The sequence below is a fragment of the Panicum virgatum genome, chromosome 5K (assembly GCF_016808335.1).
Source record: "Panicum virgatum strain AP13 chromosome 5K, P.virgatum_v5, whole genome shotgun sequence".
Classification (NCBI taxonomy): domain Eukaryota; kingdom Viridiplantae; phylum Streptophyta; class Magnoliopsida; order Poales; family Poaceae; genus Panicum; species Panicum virgatum.
The window spans coordinates 36913349-36932374 of record NC_053140.1 but is presented as its reverse complement, the minus strand read 5'-3'; the positions used below and the strand labels follow the sequence as shown (position 1 = coordinate 36932374).

The 19026-nt window shown below is 42.9% G+C and overlaps 1 protein-coding gene and 1 long non-coding RNA gene across 2 annotated transcripts; both read right to left on the bottom strand.

Annotated features, from left to right (window-relative positions):
- Positions 1-478: 478 nt before the first annotated feature.
- LOC120710650 lies at positions 479-1430 on the bottom strand. Its single transcript, XR_005689970.1, has 3 exons — positions 923-1430; positions 782-831; positions 479-678 (listed from the first exon to the last, which is right to left on the bottom strand). It is a non-coding gene; the product is annotated as an uncharacterized LOC120710650 (long non-coding RNA).
- Positions 1431-18375: 16945 nt separating this feature from the next.
- Positions 18376-19026, bottom strand: LOC120709900. The gene has a single exon (XM_039995528.1). It carries the CDS (start codon positions 19024-19026, stop codon positions 18376-18378), a length of 651 nt encoding a protein of 216 aa, XP_039851462.1.

Here is a 19026-nt window from a genome sequence, read left to right as displayed (position 1 = left end):
TGGGCACACAGCACGTACAATTGTTTTCCTTCATGCACTCGTTGCTTTTCTTTCACAATTTTTTTCACTGGAATTGGAACATCATCCGGGCTGTTGTGAGGTATAGTAGTAGCTAGCTAGCCAATGAACTTTATTAGGAATGATTGGAATGCAGCACATGGCGAAAGATAAAGGTAATAGAGACCAATGCTCTGTGTGAGTCTATCTTGAACGGTTTGCTAGTTAAGATAATATCATACAGAACCAAAATATCATTTCCTAGCCATAAAAAGCTAAGGCTTCGTTTGGATGTTGGTATTGGGGCTGAGGAATTGCATTGGGCTAGCAATGCCAAAGCTGGGTGGAAATGGAAATACTCTTCAATGCCAATGCTGTTGTTTGGATGATAGTTAGAATCAAGGGCATCAGTCAATTCCAATTTCTGTTTGGATGCACAGATTGTTGAATTGTATAATTGGAGGAGTTTGACCAATTTACATGTGCTGTACATTTATGCAAATGTACTTTTTCATAACTTGTGCATATATTGGAATGATTTCAAATATACATTATAATAAAATTTATATACAGTATGCATATTCTGAAAAATGTCATAAATATGAAAAAAAACAGCTTTGGTCTTATTGCATCCCAATTCTTGACTACTTTGGTCTTGCAGCAAGCTGCTGTCTTGTTAGCCTACATAGTACACAAACATACATGTATCAGCTAACAAAAAAATATAGAAAACAGCAAGAAAAACATCATGGCATACAACGAGACACATCAATGCTTCACATACCTTCAATCGGCCAAAGCAGCAACCCAGTTCGCTTGTTGGTGTGAAGGTCCCTGGAAAATCCAAGCAACAGATTAGGGTTAGGGTTCCAATCAGGCAAATCAGGGGTAGCGGAGGCAGAGATTGGGGGCGGCGAAGCCGTACCTGTGGAAATGACGGGGAGGTGGAGGCTGGGGATGCGACGCCGGCCGGCAGCGGAGGCCTCTCTTGTCGCCCTTTCTCCCGAGCGGTCGGGAACGAGATGGTGTAGAAGTGAGAAGGGAAAAGGGCGGAGGCTTGCCGGAGATGCAAGAGCACGAGGAGGAGGGCCGGACGCAGCACACTTGCGGTGGAGACGGGGTCGGCGGAGGCGAGGGTGACCACCGGCGGCGGAGGCGGCCTCCCTCTGTCGCCCTTCCGCGGTTCCCCCTGAGCCCGCGGTCTTTTTTTTCGCGAAGTGAAGTGGTACGATGGGGAGGGGCGCGCTCGATTCAGAGGAAAACGGAGGCGGGGGGCTCTGAATTGTGGGCGGGCTGGCGGCAGTGTTTGCGAATGCCCGCGGTATTCGTTTGCAATTCCGTCCGCCAATGCCGAACTCTTCCAAATAGTTGTATTGGGGGCTGGTTAATGTCAATTCCAAATTCTAGCCCTCAATATCAACTTCCAAACGGGGGGCTAAGAGTTATTCTTTTTGTCAACCTTTGCTTTCTCATTTCATATGCACGACACAGAGAACAACGACGAATTTCAAGAACAAAACATTAGAGGCACTTACGTTAATTGTCTCATAGATGTCAATTTCATCTCTTAAACACAAAATTTGTGGTAGAGTTTAATTAGAATTGATGTACAAATAGCGCCATTTATCTACCTATACTTTGGATTTGCGTGCCATGTTAAGCACATGCTCTAAACGTTGTGCGTCACAGGGGACCCTCAGCACCCCTTGTTGGCTGTACCCAAACTGTTGCCCGGCCATCTCCAGCAAGGCAGCCATGCACGGCTCCTTGAGATCTTTGACATGCACCAACTGCACCACCTTCATCGTCGCGAACCAGCACCATGGGGAGGTACCCTTTCGGGACCCTCTTGCCACCACGAGCAACAACACTGGATACACAGCTCAGTGGAACCGTGGCACTCGCCTTCTCTGTCAAGGGAGCCATTGCTAATAGATCTGTGTACTGTGCTGTAGATTTGCTACTAGGTGGATATAGGTTATGACTTTTTTTTTGCTGGGGATATAGGCTATGAACTTGTGAATTGATGCTCAAACCTGATGACGAACAAGAGATGCAATGCACAGGTTTATATATATAGTGGTGGAGTTCGAAGCTAAACGAGACTTTTTCATCAGTAGTAGACAGAAGTGACTTGTGTGATAGGCCAAGGTGAAGGGCGGGCCTGCTATTGATGCATGGGTATTCAGTTGAATACCCAAAATTTTGTGAACCCAAAATTTTGTGAAAAATATATATATACATAGTATACAACATGTATATGTATAAAAAAATAGAAAATAAGAGTATCCCTGAAAGAATTTTTAAATCCTAGTCTCTAACTTTTCTACGTATTTTTATATCCTAGTCTCTAACTCTCTATATATCCTTACGTAGAGGGTCATTCTAAATATTACTTCGTCATATATATATTATCGTGTACCCACTCAGTTTCCATATACCAGATATCCTATTGTTTGAACTTCGACATATTAGGAAACGTGACTCACGAGTTTGAAGGATGAAGGTCGATCTATTCGGTTTTAAAATGGCAAGTATTTGGGATAGGGTGTGGATTTTTATTTTCGTATCTAAGAACGGAGAAAGATGATTTAGGATAGATGTTGCTACCTTGAGGGATTGTTTTTTTGAGAACTTTTGGAGAGAGATTTTCCACTAAAAATACTAAATTCTTAATTAGAATAGTCTTTAGGGTGTATCTTGGAGATGATCTAACATCACAAAATAGACTTTCTAATCTCATGTTGCCTCTTGGGCTCAAATGGCCTACTTCCCCTCCTCTAAGTCCAACCGCGACTCCCAACTGGCACCGACTACAGGTCCCCAGCTCTCTATCCATCCCGATTCTAATTCTCCTTCTCGCGTAGCCGCATTTTTTCCGCTTCCAATTAGCGGCAGCAAACTCTAACGGTATGGCAGGCGACGACTGCCTGCGATGAGACGCGAGCAGCCTGCGGCTTTGGAAACTGCGCAACGCACGTTAGCGACTAAATTTTTTTTACCCTTTGAAAATATTGAATACCCAGATTCTAGATCCTGGGCCCGCCCATAGCCAAGGTGATAGTGACCTGTGCAATGCAACCTGACAAGTCACGGTCTGTGTATTGTCTGCATCAATATCATTAATCAAATCAAGTAATTAAAGGCACCTATATTTTAGTGAAAACTTTACGCGTTTAGACTTGTACATCTGCTACAACAATTGCTAGCTAGTAGTCAGTCTGTCAAGGGACCAGTCGTCTGAGCATGCACGGACACGGTGTGTTCTGCTCGGACCAGTTGACGGTCCAATTGGCCTGGTCCAGAAAGAGTTTGCATACCAACTGTACGTATAAAGAATTTTAAAAAAATGTAGCTTGGATTATCTGCAATAAGAAGTCATAATATGCATCGTAGTCAAGGCGGAAAAGACTAGCGTAGTGATCTAATACCATGGGCGGACGACAGAAGTTCAGAACAGAGATGTAGAAGTCTCACGTACGGTCCCTGAGAACGGAGTGTGGCTACCCACTGGAGCTCCTTGTTTTTCCATCAAATATTCTGCTCCCCCCGGTATTCAGGTTCAAATACTCATGGATTTTTTATTTGTTTACTAGCTTCATATGAAATCATCCCACTAGAAACGAGGGAGAATCTCTTCTATCGTAGAGGCCTTGTCGAGTTCTCCCACTCTGCTAAAAAAGGAATACGATATAAAAAAGATAAGGAGATAAAAGTGTAACACCAAGACACTGACGAAAGATCGGTCATAGACTTGAGTAGAGAAGGACAAGAAGGCATGGGTTGTGGAGGTATTCTTGTCATGGGCTCATGGCTGGCTGAAAGAAACCACTGGACTATAGAATCACTTCGGGAATAATCCTTCGACAGTGACCAACGTGATGATATACCGGAAAGGGTCCCTTTTCCTCATAGTTTAATTTAGCTTTCATTACATTTTACATTACAAAATAAACTCTTAAGTATACGTGTATACATTGAAAAATTGGACCATTCTCTGTTGTAGATGGAGACAAGTTTATAGTTTAATTTCAACTTGCGCTAGATAGCACTTGTCAACAAAGATACCAATAATATAAAAAAAATCTATTCATATCTTCACTTGTGTGTCCACCCATGCGTGTCCAACTTGTTAATTTCCTCATCTATATTCCTAGACAAAATAAGAAAGAGGGAAAGATCTCACCCTTGCGTGTCGAACCTGTTAGTTTCCTGCAATAATATCTCATTTTAGGTAATTTGGTTGCTCTTTTCTTTTGATGGCAGTGGCCTGTCATGCAGTTATTTATTGTCACCGCCGTCTGAAATGGAGCAAACAACCATGTACGATCTATATTCACATGTTCAGGTAGAGGACTTTGGGAACATAATCCTGGCTGTTGTGAGGTATATATGTGTACCATCCAGGTTAAGTGGCCCATGGGTTTCTGTGAGAACTCCAATTGAAATTTTAAGAGAAATTTTCATATCCGTCCTCCTGTTAATAATTAAGAATCGGTATATACGTTGGATTTGAAAGAGTAGCTGATAAAATTGAAAAGAAAACTCATATATTTGCCACAACTGAATCAGAAGAAATTTAATTTCTTATGCTATAGCAAAAATTTTGTTGTTATACATGGTCATATTTTTGACAAACGCGGTTTGTTAACAGTTCCAAAATGGAGTCCCAGGCCAGTTACAATATATCATAGAAGCAAATTTTAATTTCCTGGCCAAGAAGCTAGAGAGTTTTATTCTTTATTTTGTCAACCTTTACTTGCTCATTTCCTATGCACAAAAGAAAACGGCCAACGGCAAGAACACAGAACATCAAAAGGACAGCACTTACGTTACATGTCTCAGATATGTCCATTTCATCTCTTAAACAAAAAAAAGTTAATGGTACAGTTCAATTAGAATGATGCGCAGATAACGCCATTTATGTAGCTACTTTGGATTTGCGTCCCATGTTAACCACATGGTCAAAACGCTGCGCGTCACAGGGGACCCTCAGCACCCCCTGCTGGCCGTACCCAAACTGTTCCTCGGCCATCTCCAGCAGCGCAGCCATGCATGGCTCCTGGAGATCCTTGATACGCACCAGCACCCTCGTCTCTGCGCTGCCTTCGTCTTCGCGAACCAGCACTACGGGGAGGTACCCTTTTGGTATCCTCTTGTCACCATGAAAAACACCGGGCACACAACTTGGCAAGGTCTTGTAACTCGCCTTCATTGTCCAAGGAGCCATTGTTTCTTTAGTATGTATGTGTGTTCTGGATTTGCTTGGTAGATAGGCTATGTTCCTTTGCTTTTTTGCAGAGGATAATAGGCTATGAACTTATGACTTGATGATGCTCGAACTTGATGAAGCACAAGAGATGCAACGCAGGGGTAAATATAGTGGTGGAGGTTCAAAGCTAAGTGGGACTATTTCCAGATCAGTAGACAGACGTGGCTTGTGTGACAGGCCATGGTGATGGTGACCTGTGCAAATTGAGGAGTCTCGGTTGTATACTGTCTTGGTCAGCATCATTTATTAAATTTAGTAATAAAAGGCTCCTATATTATAGTAAAAACTCTGGTTTTGTGCCGTGAGGGTTATTTGCATTTTAGACTTGTACATGGGCTGATGGGCTAGCAATTGCTAGTCAGTCTGTGTCAAAGGGCACAGGTCGTCTGACCGTGATGGTGTTCTACTGGTTTCACATGGATAAGCTCAATGATCATGTAAGCCTTGAATCGAGCCAGCAGTACAGTGCATAAACATAAAAAATGCTATTAGTAGCTTCGGTACTTTCATACACGTTACTCCATCCGTCTCAAATTATTAGTTGTTTTAATTTTCCTAGATACATATTTTTTACTGTGCATCTACATATATATATTTATATTTATATGCATAGCAAAGCCTACGAACCTAGAATAACAAAAATGACTAATAATTTAGAATGAAGGGAAGTATATTTTAATAATTGGATGCTCGATACATGCTTTTTATTTAGAGAATTTCATACCTTTGTGTGTATTTCTATCATTTACCGCGTATAATTAAAGGAGGGACTATAATAATTATCTCAAGGGAGCTGTGAGCGTCGCTAGAGAAGCTTGATCTTACCTAAAACGGAGCATACAAGAACGATTCTCCCCGGAGTCGGAAACAAGGGCGAAGAGCAGTTAGGGAAAATTCTTGTCACATGGAGAATTTTTTTTGGATAGGATCGATATATAGCTTTTTCCTTCCTCTTTATTTCGGCATTTGAGGTTATCATTTTATAGATTAGTTAGGCCAATCTTAATGGGAGTGTCATGAATATTAAATTTGCTGACACGACAGAGTTATTACAAAGAGAGGCAAGGAGAGTTTCATGGGATGTGAGAGGAGTGTCTGTGCCAGAACCGTACAAATTAATCCAGCTCAAGTGCGGTAACTATCACCATAGATGCAATTCGGGTTAACATGCACTTCAAACGGAGTAATCTGACAGTCTATTGAGCACATCCCGATGCAACCACTGAATCATGATAGAAACAAAGCATACAAGAATAACCACTCGAAGGTGAGTCTAGTGATTACGACATTCCACAACTTTCCCAACACAGTGTCTAATATTAATTATTATTACAAACCAAATTCAAATTCATAACAAATACTTTAGAGCAAGTGCAGCGGAAAATAAATGATAGTTCTAAATGACAATACATGATATCATGGTAAAGCCCATATATAACATCATTCAACGTTACCATCGTTGACCGGGGACGCATCCCATTCCATTGACCAACCTACAAAAGCTAGGATTTGAAAAAAACTTGCCATTTCAAGTTTGAAATTTCAAATTTTCATCATGACCTCAACTATAATTTTGTAGATCAGGTCAAAGGAGTAGTGTGCACTTATTTGCTAGGCATGTTTGGGTTGATTTAAAAGCTATAAAGAGATACCGTACAAATACAGAAATTCACACATACATCCGCATGCATGCATAAACCAGAATGCATTGTTTTTTTTTACTTTAATGCATGATGCCATGTTTAAGATCTCATGTTTAGTATTTTAAACACCTAGGGTATTACAGTGTCATCAAACTCGGTTACCTAGTTCACAGTTGGTAATTGTGCAATGACACTCCCCATTGAAACTGACCCTACTAGGACCTAATTTTCCACGTGTTTTACTTGTTACGAAATAATTGTCGAGCGTACTCCATCCGTCCTAGGAATAGTGCAATTCTAGTTTTTTCATATATATTAGTGGCGGCGTGAAAAGACTCGCATACCCTCATTTATTTGCCACATGCGGTTGATTTTTGCATACAAATCAAATATAATAACATAATGAGGCAGGTACTCCGGTTGAGATCCAACCTCTAGAATTACACATTTTGTGAAATTTTTTGCAAACACAGAATTGTACATTTGCATTGAGTAGGTCCATTTATTTTAGTACTCCCTCCATATCTTTTTACATGTCGTTAAGACATAAAATTTTAGTTTATTTTAGTACAATTATTTGGTCTGAAACGTCATATAAAAAGATATGGAGGTAGTATAAGGCAGGTCTACATGTGGTCCAAGATTAGCATGTCGCAGGTTTGAGCATGGACAAAGGTTTCTGTCGGCATCAACAGAGACCAATTGAGATTATTTAAATTGAACATTCCAATAAACGACAGAGACAATCTGCTATGGTCTGATAAGTCTGCGCGTGCTGAGCTGGGAACTCCAGCAATCTTAACCCTGCTTTTTCTCTCAGATTTACAATTGAAAAAAAAAACAGCGAAGCCTTTGGTCTGCAAACCTTCCCATACACCCTAGCTATAGGCGTTCTGCCGTGTTGGCCGCTTCGATGAACGTGTACGACGGGGAAAAAAGGACATACGTACGTACGCACGTTCTTTGGCATGTTGAGTACGTATATATCGGTCCAGGGCGGCAGGGCGGATCTAGAAAAATAGTTATCCACTGGTGTCATCATGCAATAACTTTTCTACATCCACGGGATTATCACTTGCAAAACAGGGCTTGCAAAGGTATTTCTTGACTGCCATTAGTGTCACTAGCCTATCAGTTAAAACTCCTATTTTAAATTATAATTTATTTTATCTTTGTGCTAAAAAAAATCATCTAATATATTTTGACTAAGATCATAAAAAATATAGACCGAAACATATTTTAGTCTATATAGGGAACCTAATTTAATATTATAGATATTTATGGATTTTTCTATAAACTTGATCAAACATAGAAAAGTTTAACTTAGAACAAAACTAAAATGAGTTTTTTTTGGGGTAAAACTAAAATGATTTCTAGTTTGGAATGAAGGATTAGGCTAATAGTGTTTCTATTTATACACCATAATACATAGAATTTGAATATAATTTCCACCTTTTTGCGAGTAAAGATACTTAAACTTGTATACATGATACATCACAATCATGACTAATGCGCTGGTAAGCCCAGCTCTATTTTAGTGCCGGTCATCTAGGTCAACACCACAACATGCTGCTTATCACAAAAACATCGAATTTTGTTTTTGGAAAGAACAATAGCTCTCTGATTTAAATAAGGAGAAGAGATTAAAAAGGATAGTTAGGGTAGATGTGACGTTGGATCTAATTTTTTCTATGTTCACATATGTGGGTAATTAGGATATAGATATAGGGGGTTATTTTAGGCTAATTGGTCATAATGGCGTAGGTGAGTAACTTATTAGAAACAAAGTAAATCGAGCTGTTATTATTATTATCAATGATTATCATATATTGATGGAAAAATTAGATATGTACCATTAAAAGATCCCAAAGTTAGATATATACCATCGTGATTCACATGTCATTGACTCATGTGAGCCTCACATGTCAGTGAGATAACGATAGTATATATCTAACTTTGGGATCTTTTAGTGGTACGAGTCCAAATTTTCCTATATTGATTGACGGCTAGATATGTTGCTTTCTTTAAGAATAAGAATTTCTAGAATTTCTATATTTTTCTAGGGCATCCACTTTTTTCGAGATTACACAGTGCATCTCAGACACTTACAATGCATGCACACTCAACCCTATGAACGCACGAGCGCAAACTCGACCCCTATAAGCATCTTCGAAGACTGAGCCGACGGTAAATTCTCAAAATTGACGAAGTCACCATAGACGTCTCTCTGTCGACAGAAATGTCATCTAAAACTGAAAGCACAATACAGTTAAATCCCAAAATATTCACTTCCATTAGAAGTCAAACTCAGAAACTCAGGACTTGAGGTAGTGTACATGCCCTTTCGCTTATAGAGCGTCCACCTAGAAGTGGGCCATAGGTAAGGATGGATTCGGATCGGATACGGATGAAATCGAATCCGGATATCATCTTTTACCACATTTTAATCCGGATACGAATGCGAATACGGATCTCATCGGATACGAATACAAAACGGATAGTTTGAATCCGGATTCGGATCCGGATACCTTCTCGATTTGAACATAGAGTTATCATGAGTATCAGTTTATTTTGTTAACAATTTTATAGTAAATCAAAATCATTATACAAGTAGTGAGTAAAAGATTAGAAGATAACTAATAGAAAAAGAATATAATTATCTATGCATAGCTTTTATATTAAATATATAATACTAATTATAAATGTAAAATAAATATTTAAATACTTAATAATTAAGATATATAAAAAAGATTTTATCATTAAATAAATAATTAATTTGACTCGTATTAAATAATTTTAATCATGAAATAAATATATTAAATAGTTAAAGTTAATTTTTATACCATTACTAATTTTAATAAATATATTATTAGTTATCTAGCTTTCTAAGTAATTTAAATAGTGTACATCATCAAGTAATTAGGTATAAAGATAAGTTTAACATTGTCTCACTAGTCACTTTTTCTTTGCGGATACGGACGGATACGGATATGATCGGATATTCCTCGAATACGAATATGGAATCGGATAGAGAAAAGTTGTTAAAATCGGATTCGGATGCATCCATATGACATCCATATTAAAATCGAATACGAATACGGATATCCATATTTACGTTTTAAGCGGATACGAATACGGATAATTCGGATGTTCAGACATCCGGATCCATCCTTAGCCCTAGGTACCGCTCATCTCTTTGCATCCTCATCTTTCTCCAATTCCCATCCCTCTTGATCTCTCCATTTCTCCTCATGTCCCTCTCTCGCTCTCCACCAACCCCAACATTGACCCACCACTCTTCACTGCCGTGGAGGAAGAAAGATGGAGTGTAAGCTCCACCGTAGATCATGGAGGTGTGACATGGAGGGATGCTCATGCTGACGAGAAATCACGGTGTGGTGGTGATGTACTACTGTGATCCGGTGATCTTCTCAAGAGAAGTTTGTGAGAAGATCCAGATGGTGTGCTCGTGATCGAGAGGCATTGTGCTCTCGCCTTATCAGAGGAGCGAGAGCAAAGTGAGCAACTCTAGTGAAATTAAGATACAGAGTGTTTTTTTCATCCAAGCCAACTCAAGATGCTGCCTTGAGTGGTTGAAAAACTGAGCCCATACCTTAACGTATACTGGGTGACCGGTAAGTAGGGGTGGTAAAGGGTCCAAAATTTTGAATTAGAAAATCTAAGGGCCGGACTCTAATCTTATATAATTTTGAACTAAATAATTTAAGGATCTTGTTGGGCAGTGAAGATGCCACTAAGGCCATGGCTCATTACCACCCCCTGCCGGCAAGTCGCCGAGACAAAAGATTCACGTATCCCCATTGTTGTTTGTTTATTTGAACTTATTTACTTTATGCAATTTATATTCGCAATTTAACTTGCCATAATTATAGTTTATCGCATGCCACTCTAGAATTGCAAACCTTGACATACCCACTATACATACGTAATAATTAAAGGGGACATATTAGGTGCAAACCAATCTCTTCGTGCAAACTATGAAAACTTCAATCTGGGTCATCGGATCAACATCCAAGAGGAGGGGTGCAGGGGTGGGAGGGAGGATTTGCAAAAGTGTGATTACTCAATTCAAGGGCGGGTCCAGATTGTAAAATTACCCAATCCCCCATGTCCCTTGGATGTTAATCCGATGATCCAGATTGAAATTTCCATAATTTGCACGAAGAGATTGGTTTGCACCTAATACGTTGCTATAATTAAATTACTCTTCCAAGTAGGTTCTTCTTTATTTTTTTTAAATATATATAGTTGGAAGTACAAACCCTACAAAGATGCAACTGAGGAAAAGACCCTATGGAGTAAAGGGAAGCATGTAGTACGTTGTAGGCTGTGTTTAGATTCGTAAAATGGTGGTAAAAAGGGTTACATTGGATACTGTAGCACACTGTAACACTTTTCGTTTGTTTGTGATAATTGTTGTCCTATCGTGACCTAACTAGGCTCAAAAGATTCGTCCCGCCGTGTATATCAAAACTATGCAATTAGTTTTTTTATTTATCTACATTTAATGTTCTATGTATGAGGTAAAAGATTTGATGTGATATCTGAATAGTAAAGTTTAGAGAGAGAAATTTTGAATCTAAAGACAGCCGTAGAGGGCAGGACAGACGCAGCAGAGGGAAGCCCCGGAAGCGGATCTCTAAACACAAAAGCGCGTCCGTGCTCTGACCATTCTCTGGCACCAGAACGGGCCACGTCGCTCAAAAAAATATCGACCGTCCGATCGGGCCATCCAACGGCCACGGGAACCCTCCCCGCGGCGGGCCGGCCTTCTCCCAGCGGTGCCGCACCTCCACCCTCCCTGCGGCGTCCCGGCGGCGGGGCTCCCTCCCCGTGCAGTGTCCCAGCGGCGGCACACCTCCACCCTCCCCGCGCGGCCCTTCCCGCGGCGTCCCAACGGCAGTCCTTCCCCCCTCCTGCGGCATCCCTGCGGCTGCGTTCCCTCCCCGCGCAGCGTCCCCGCAGCTGTCCTCATGGCAGCCGACCTTCTCCCTGCGACGGCGCACCAGCAGCGGGCGGAGGAGGAGCCACCACGTCGACCTGCCCGCCAGGCAACCGCGCTGAACCGCTGCGCCGCAGGGCCTCTAGCCGGGCCGCCACGCCGCGCCGCGCCGAGCTGCCTGCCGGCCCGCGGAGGAGAACGGAAGAGGAGGAAACACCGCGGAGGAACCGTCACATCGAGCGGCCCACCGGGCAGCCGCGTCGAGCCGCCAGCGGCACGCCTCCACCTGGCCTGGGCCGTGGTCTTGCGCCGGCGGCAGCTGCCGCGGCTTGCGCTCCACTTGGCCGCCGGCCGCGTCCTGGCCTGGCCCCGCAACCGCCGGTCCGGGCCACCACTAGCCGCTGCCCTAGGCGCCGCGCCGCACCGGCTAGCCCCGCGGGCCCTCCCGTGCGCCCGCTCGCCGCCTCGGCCACCCGCGATGATAGCGCAGGCGAGGGGCAAGGCTGAGAAGAGAGAAGAGAACGTGGCCGGCGGTGCTGCCGATGAAGCCGGGTAGTACTTCATGGACCCGAACCGGGCGATGGAGATGGCCCTGCCCCTGTTGTCGCCAGCGCTCGCTAAGTCGTGCGCCCATGCTGGGCATGCTGGCGTGGTTCTACTCCTGTGCTCCGAGGTACGCTTCGGCACTTCGCCACTTCGCTACCTTCGTGGTGCTGCTCTAGCATGCGCTCCACCTATTTGCTCAAATGCTTCTGGGAAGTGGAAGTCGGTTTTGGCCTAGACATCTCTCTGGATTCTGACTGGGCGATACAAGAGATGCATACCGATGTATCCACGCTAATTGTAGCTGTAGTGAATGGTAATTAGCACATGCAAAGTATATAAACTGAATATATCGGCCGAGTAACAGAGCTGCAGTGAATGGTAATTAGCACATGCAAAGTATACAGACCAAGATTTGCGCAACCTGAGTACGAAAACTGTAATAAGAGGTTATTAATTGATATTCATCTTAAACATTAAGGTATGATTCCGCAGTTTCATTGACCTATGCCATTACTTTTTTGAGTCTGCTAGGCTTAACTGAAATGCAGGTAAATTAGGGTTACTCATCCACTTGAAAGCTTGGAGCATAGCTTAGTTGTTATTCTAAATGAACCTTTTTTTAAGTACAGATAAAGTTAACATTTGCTCAGTACTGTATTTAATAACTTGGAATTACAAAACTTTCACTTTCCTGAAGTCTAAAACGTTGCTCCAATATCTGTTCTCTTTATAGTTTTGCTTTTCTTCGCTTAGCAAGAACTATAATCATATGAGGAAGCAACTATACATTTTTTTAGTATCTTTGCAAATTCTTTGATTTCTTGGCACTAATTTCCATTTAAAACACAACAGTAGGCTCAACAAACATCCCAATTTACCATGACCATTTCTGAAAACGGGTAGTCTGAGGTTACACAAATGTTTCTGTCTCTGTTATCCTATATTTTCTAATTCTAACATCCTGTATGTACCGTGCTCTCCTAGAAGTGATGATGTGGAATGTATCGTCTATTTATCTGCACATAGTTGAATTAGAGCTTGAAAGCTACTATTCTCTACCAAAGAATATGTCTTGGATGTCATTTAATTCCTGAAATTATTGTCTACTTTCTGCATGTTATTGATCTTGAGATGGCTGCCTCAACTGAAATTGTGACCTTCAAAGACTTATCCATCTACACAAGACTGCAGGGTTGCTTGAAGCCTCTGTTATCGTTGGGGCAATCATCGGAGGTGCCATGGATGAGCAAATTAAGTGACTGAAAGTATGCAAGGTTACAATAACGCTGTTGTTCCAAGTGGTTTGTAACATGCTTGATGTGAAAATAGCAGGGAAAGACTACGCAAGTGACAAAATCACATACCCCAAGTTACTGAAGTTAGAGATATCTCATGACTTTGCACAAAAGATACAACGAAGCAGCTTACTGGTTTCACCAGGCAGGACCTCTATTGCATTAAACGAATTAGATCGCCTTTATACACAGAACTAAGGTGATGTTTACCAGCATTTGTAATTATCTCAATCATATTCTGTAGCTTTCTATCTTGGTGTGTAACGAGGATATTTATCAGTGACACCTAATTTATTTGCATACCTATGAATGATCGTTGAAATGCTCCAAACAGTCTTATCTAGAAAATATTCAGTTGCAAAGCACTTGTACTATCTGTTTTTCCTACGCAGCATCAGCTATTGGCCGCCTATAAAGAAAATATATTTCTGTACAGGATATCAAATGTTATGGAATTTTGTTCACTAAATAGAATTGACTGGTTGTATCCTATTGGCGCGGCAACACCGCGCCTGGGTTTTGTGGCAGAACCACCTGAATTATCCCGCCTCAAGTGTGCAAGCCATCACCATAAAGGCAACACCGGCTCAAACGCACTTCAAACGGAACAATTATTGGTCTGTCGGGTAACGTCCCGATACAACCACCGGTTCTCGGATCGAACAAGCATACCCCGCACGAAGGCAAGTCCAGAGATATTACAACCACATGTTTTACAAACACAAACTCAGTAGTGATTACAAACCAGTTCAAACCATTATTACAGAACCAAACCTTGTAAAACAGTTATACAAATCATAACTTTAAGTTCAGAGTTTGAAAAGCAGCGGAAAAATAACACGACGGCTACAACACGTCGTAAAAGTATACCAGGCTAGCCCAAGCATGGTATCACTCGTCAGGGTCATTGCCGGCCTAAGACGTATCCCACTCTACGGACCAGCTAGGAGGCAAAGAGCAGGGCCAAGACAAATTAGCGATCTGATCCTCAAGACTCATACCTGAAAAAGGGTTTCAACAGCAAGGCTGAGTATTCTAATACTCAGCAAGACTTAACCGTCAACGGGTATACATAGCCCACCTAACTAGACTATGCAAGTTTCTTTGAGGCTCTGGTTTTCCTTTTCCTGAAAAGCAATAAAGAGTAGGTCCTTGCTTTCAAATTTTAGCTTCCAAGATTCTAGTTGATTAACCATTCTATGTAAGCAACTACTAATCAACCATGGTAGAACTTTAAGCAAACATCAGGATTGATCATAATAATGTTGCTCTTATTACTCTGTGTGGCAAAGAGATCAAGCAGTCCCAAACTATGGGAAGCAGACGATTCGAATCGAATTTGTTAACCTGGCCAGGCAGACCTAACACACACATTTGGAACACCATCGGGTCATTCCCAAACAACCGTTTGCCTTTCTTTCCGGCTTGTGGATAGGAACACTCTCCCCGACTACAGGGCTCCAAGGTCCAACCTTGTCCCTAGTAGTCGCGGTGTTGATCAACATAAACATAATTAAAAATCTATCTCTAAGAGAGAGTGTCAGTATATCCACTCCCCGGTCCGATCAGTTACTAGGCTTACCGCGTACCATATTTACGGCATGTGGCTAGTACGTTCAAAAACTTAACCAGCACTACCACACACCGCGACCTTAGCAAGTTGATTAACACAGACGGGGTCTCACACAAGGTCATGATATCGAACATGACCCCGTCCGTCGTCCTTATATTGATAGCAGAAAGTAAACAAGCAATTCCTATAAAGCTCGCGAGTGACAGACAATCACTCGACTTTTACCGGTCCTATAAGCTTAGCAATTATTCGAACTCAAGTCTAGTGTTCAGTACATAGGTTCCTAGAATCATGCATCTAGGGTTTCAATTCAAATCCTAAGAATTGTAAATGCATAAGTAAGTAATAACAGTAAATGGTAATAATTTGAAATATAGGTTATGTCCGGGGCTTGCCTTCTCGGTAGTCACTAACTATTTCAGCCCTGGGCTCTTCCGAACTTTGGTCCGGGGTTCCAGTTAGTACAGTAGTGTTCACTTGAGCTTCAAGATCACCTCCTTCGAAATCCGGGATCAGCTCGTACGTCCGATAGAGCAGTCGTATCTATATGTGATGCAAGAGATGAAATTACAAACATGCTCATTTCACGATAAAGTTGTAGTCTACAAATAACAACACAACTTATGTATATGGGCAATCGTTTATAGAGTAGATAACTAACTTTTCTAACTACACAAGGCATCATGATCAACAGCACAAAAGAAGTTCACTAACTTCATAAACAAGTGGTAGTTGTTTCCTATAGCAAGTAAATCATGGTTTGCTAATAAATAAACAACTCAGCACACATACAATAGTAAACTCAGCAAAAATTATATCAAACATCAGGTAAACAGAATGATCTACCCTGTAAATTTCATACCAAAACATGCAGCCATTTATTCAGGACAAATCATTTATTCAGACAACTCCTAGAACAAGATTGAATTATACAGGTAAGACCAGAGCAATATAGAAGCTAGAAAATTAAAAGGAGGTCGAAAAAGAGCTAACTTAGCTACTGTAAATTTTTCAAGATTTAATATACAAATAATTTATTCTGAGAAAATAAACAAAACTGACAGCAAACTAACAAGATTCATTTGTAGCTTATGTTCTAGTGATGGACTGGTGCTCAAATTTTACAGACAGTAACATATGACTAAAACAAGGCTCTACAAAAATTACCAGGATTTTCTAATTAACAAAACTATTTATCATGATTAAAGCTCACTTAACAAGTATTAAATCAAATAAATAGTTAAACAGATAAAAAATTTCCCAAACTTGGGCAACAGTACTGTTTTAGCAACATGTGATCATAAAAAAAATTTCACACACAGAACTTTAGCATTTCAACCAGCACAAATAAATTAGCAACACTAGTATATAAAAGAATGTTGAAATTTTGACCTAGCTAATGATGTCAAAAAGGTTTCAACTTTTTACCAGAGGCTAAGAACACTGCAAGATACAATTTGGCCAAAAATCATATACAGTTAATGAGTATAAATCATGGAACAAATAAAGCCTATTATTTCTATTCTATTTCTTTGATTAAAATGCAGACCATAACTGAAAATATGCATGTAACAAACTTTGTAGATATTTTAACAAGGATTCCAAAACATTTGGATTTGCATTTTTCTGAATTGTCTACGAATTTCTAGACATTTTCAAAGTTCACAGCAAGAAATAAAGAAAACTTAAAGAAGCTTTACAGAATAGCCCCTAGATTTAGCACAAAACACCATGGAACTTTTGTTTCTTTTCAAATGAGGCCCCTGGCCGTGGTCAGAGAGGGGGAGCGGGGGGTGACCGGCCAAATCCGGCGATCCTGGTCGCCGGCGGCGAGGGTGGAGGGGCGTGGGAGGTTCAGGGCTTCGCGCACTACCTTTTGGTGGGTTTGGGTCGAGGAGGAAGCAGCCGGAGCTAGGGCGTCGACGGCGAGTAGCGGCGGCGGAGCTCGGGCTACGGTGGCGGGGTGGCTCCGGTGGAGATTGGGTGAGGAGGAGGGGTCGGTGAGCTGCGCGGGCCCACGGTGGAGCTTGCTAGGGGGTCAGCGCGGGCGGAGGAGGGCTGCAGTGGCAGTTCCGCGGCGGCGTCGAGCTCGCCGGGGTTGCGGGTGGACGGCGGCGGCGTTCTGGGGTCTGGGGGTTAGGAGATGGCGAAAGAGCGAAGGGAACGGCTTGCTGGGGTACTTGTAGTGCTCATGTGTGCGCGAGTTGGGGTCCTGGGGTGCTGCAGCGAGCCAGCCACGACGGCGGCGAGGTGGCGGCCGGCGGGCGGTTCTGTGCTGCGTGGCAAGGCAGGGGAGGCACAACGCGAAGGCAAAAAGCGGTTGAGGAGGTCGGACGCGACGCGTGGGTGGCCAGCGCGAGCAGGAGGTGGCCGGGCTGGCCCTCCACGGCGGCGACGGCGCTGAACAGCGGCGGCGTGGAGCAGAGCAGGCAAGCTGGAGGAAGGGGAAAAGGGACCAGTTTGCAATTTCCGAAATTTTAGGGACCCAACTGTAAACCAACAATAACTTTTAATCTAGGGCTCAAATGAAAAAGTGCCCAACATGAAAGTTATTCAACTTTTCAAGATCTACAACTTTGATGTTTTGCAAAAATTTATTTGATCAAAGGTTAACGAGTTATTTTTGAAAACATAAGGAGAATTTGAATTCAAAGGACTTTTGTCTTTTTCAAAGCAAATTCACTTTAAATCTAGGCTGAAATGAAAGATTTCCTGCCAAGCAATGATTACACTGCAATTTGCAAATACACCCTCCACAAAAGCTATAATCACACAATATATTCAAATAAAACTATACAGTTGACCTTAGAACAATTCATAATTACACAAATGTCCTTAAAATTTTAAAATAGGCCCTTGCTCAAACAATTTCACACATGAAGCACAAGAAATAAATGTAGTTTTATTATGCAGACACCTAGGGTGTCACAGTTTTCTAGTTCCCCACGAGCAGGGGGACAGGAGACGGCCATCTCGAGGCACATCACGACCTACATGCAACACCGGCGAGACCCGGCGGGAAGGTAGCACAAAGAAATATAATTACATGCTGTAATGATCTCAATATTATATAGTAACCGATGAACTCAATCATCCGACTCGAGCATGTTGCTGAGAGCTGCTCCGGCTGCCACGATAGATCCCAATAGCGCCGCCCCACCCGGCGACGCCCCGGCGGCCTGTCCTCCCGCGCCGCCGCTGGAGGGCCTGGCGCCGTGGAGGCAGGCGATGTGGAGGTCCACGTTGCACAGCCCGCAGCGGTAGACCCAGACGTAGCAGGGCTTGCCGCACGCCGCGCAGGTCCCCATCCCGGACACGGCGTCGAGGCCGTGCTCCGGGTGCAGCTCGCTGCGCACGGCCCGCGGCAGCCGCGAGCACCGCGGGTGCATGGCGAACCCGCACGGCGCGCACCGGTAGAGGAAGGCGCCGGCGGGGACGTCCTCGCGGCAGACGTGGCAGTACGCCCGTGGCTCGCCGTCATCGCCGCCGCCGCCGCCGCCGTCGTCGGCGCGGGAGAGGGTGAGGTCGTGCCACGGGTGCACGAAGAAGGAGCTCAGGACCTCCGGGTACGTGGCGCACTCCTCGTGCAGGTCGAAGCCGCAGCGCCGCCGTTGGCAGCTGTAGCCTCTGCCGGCGATCTTCTCCCCGCACAGGTCGCAGATGCGTGGCATGAGGTAGCCGTCCCTGAGCTTGAGCTCGTGGTCGGGATGGGAGAAGTGGGTTGTGGGCCCTGCCAT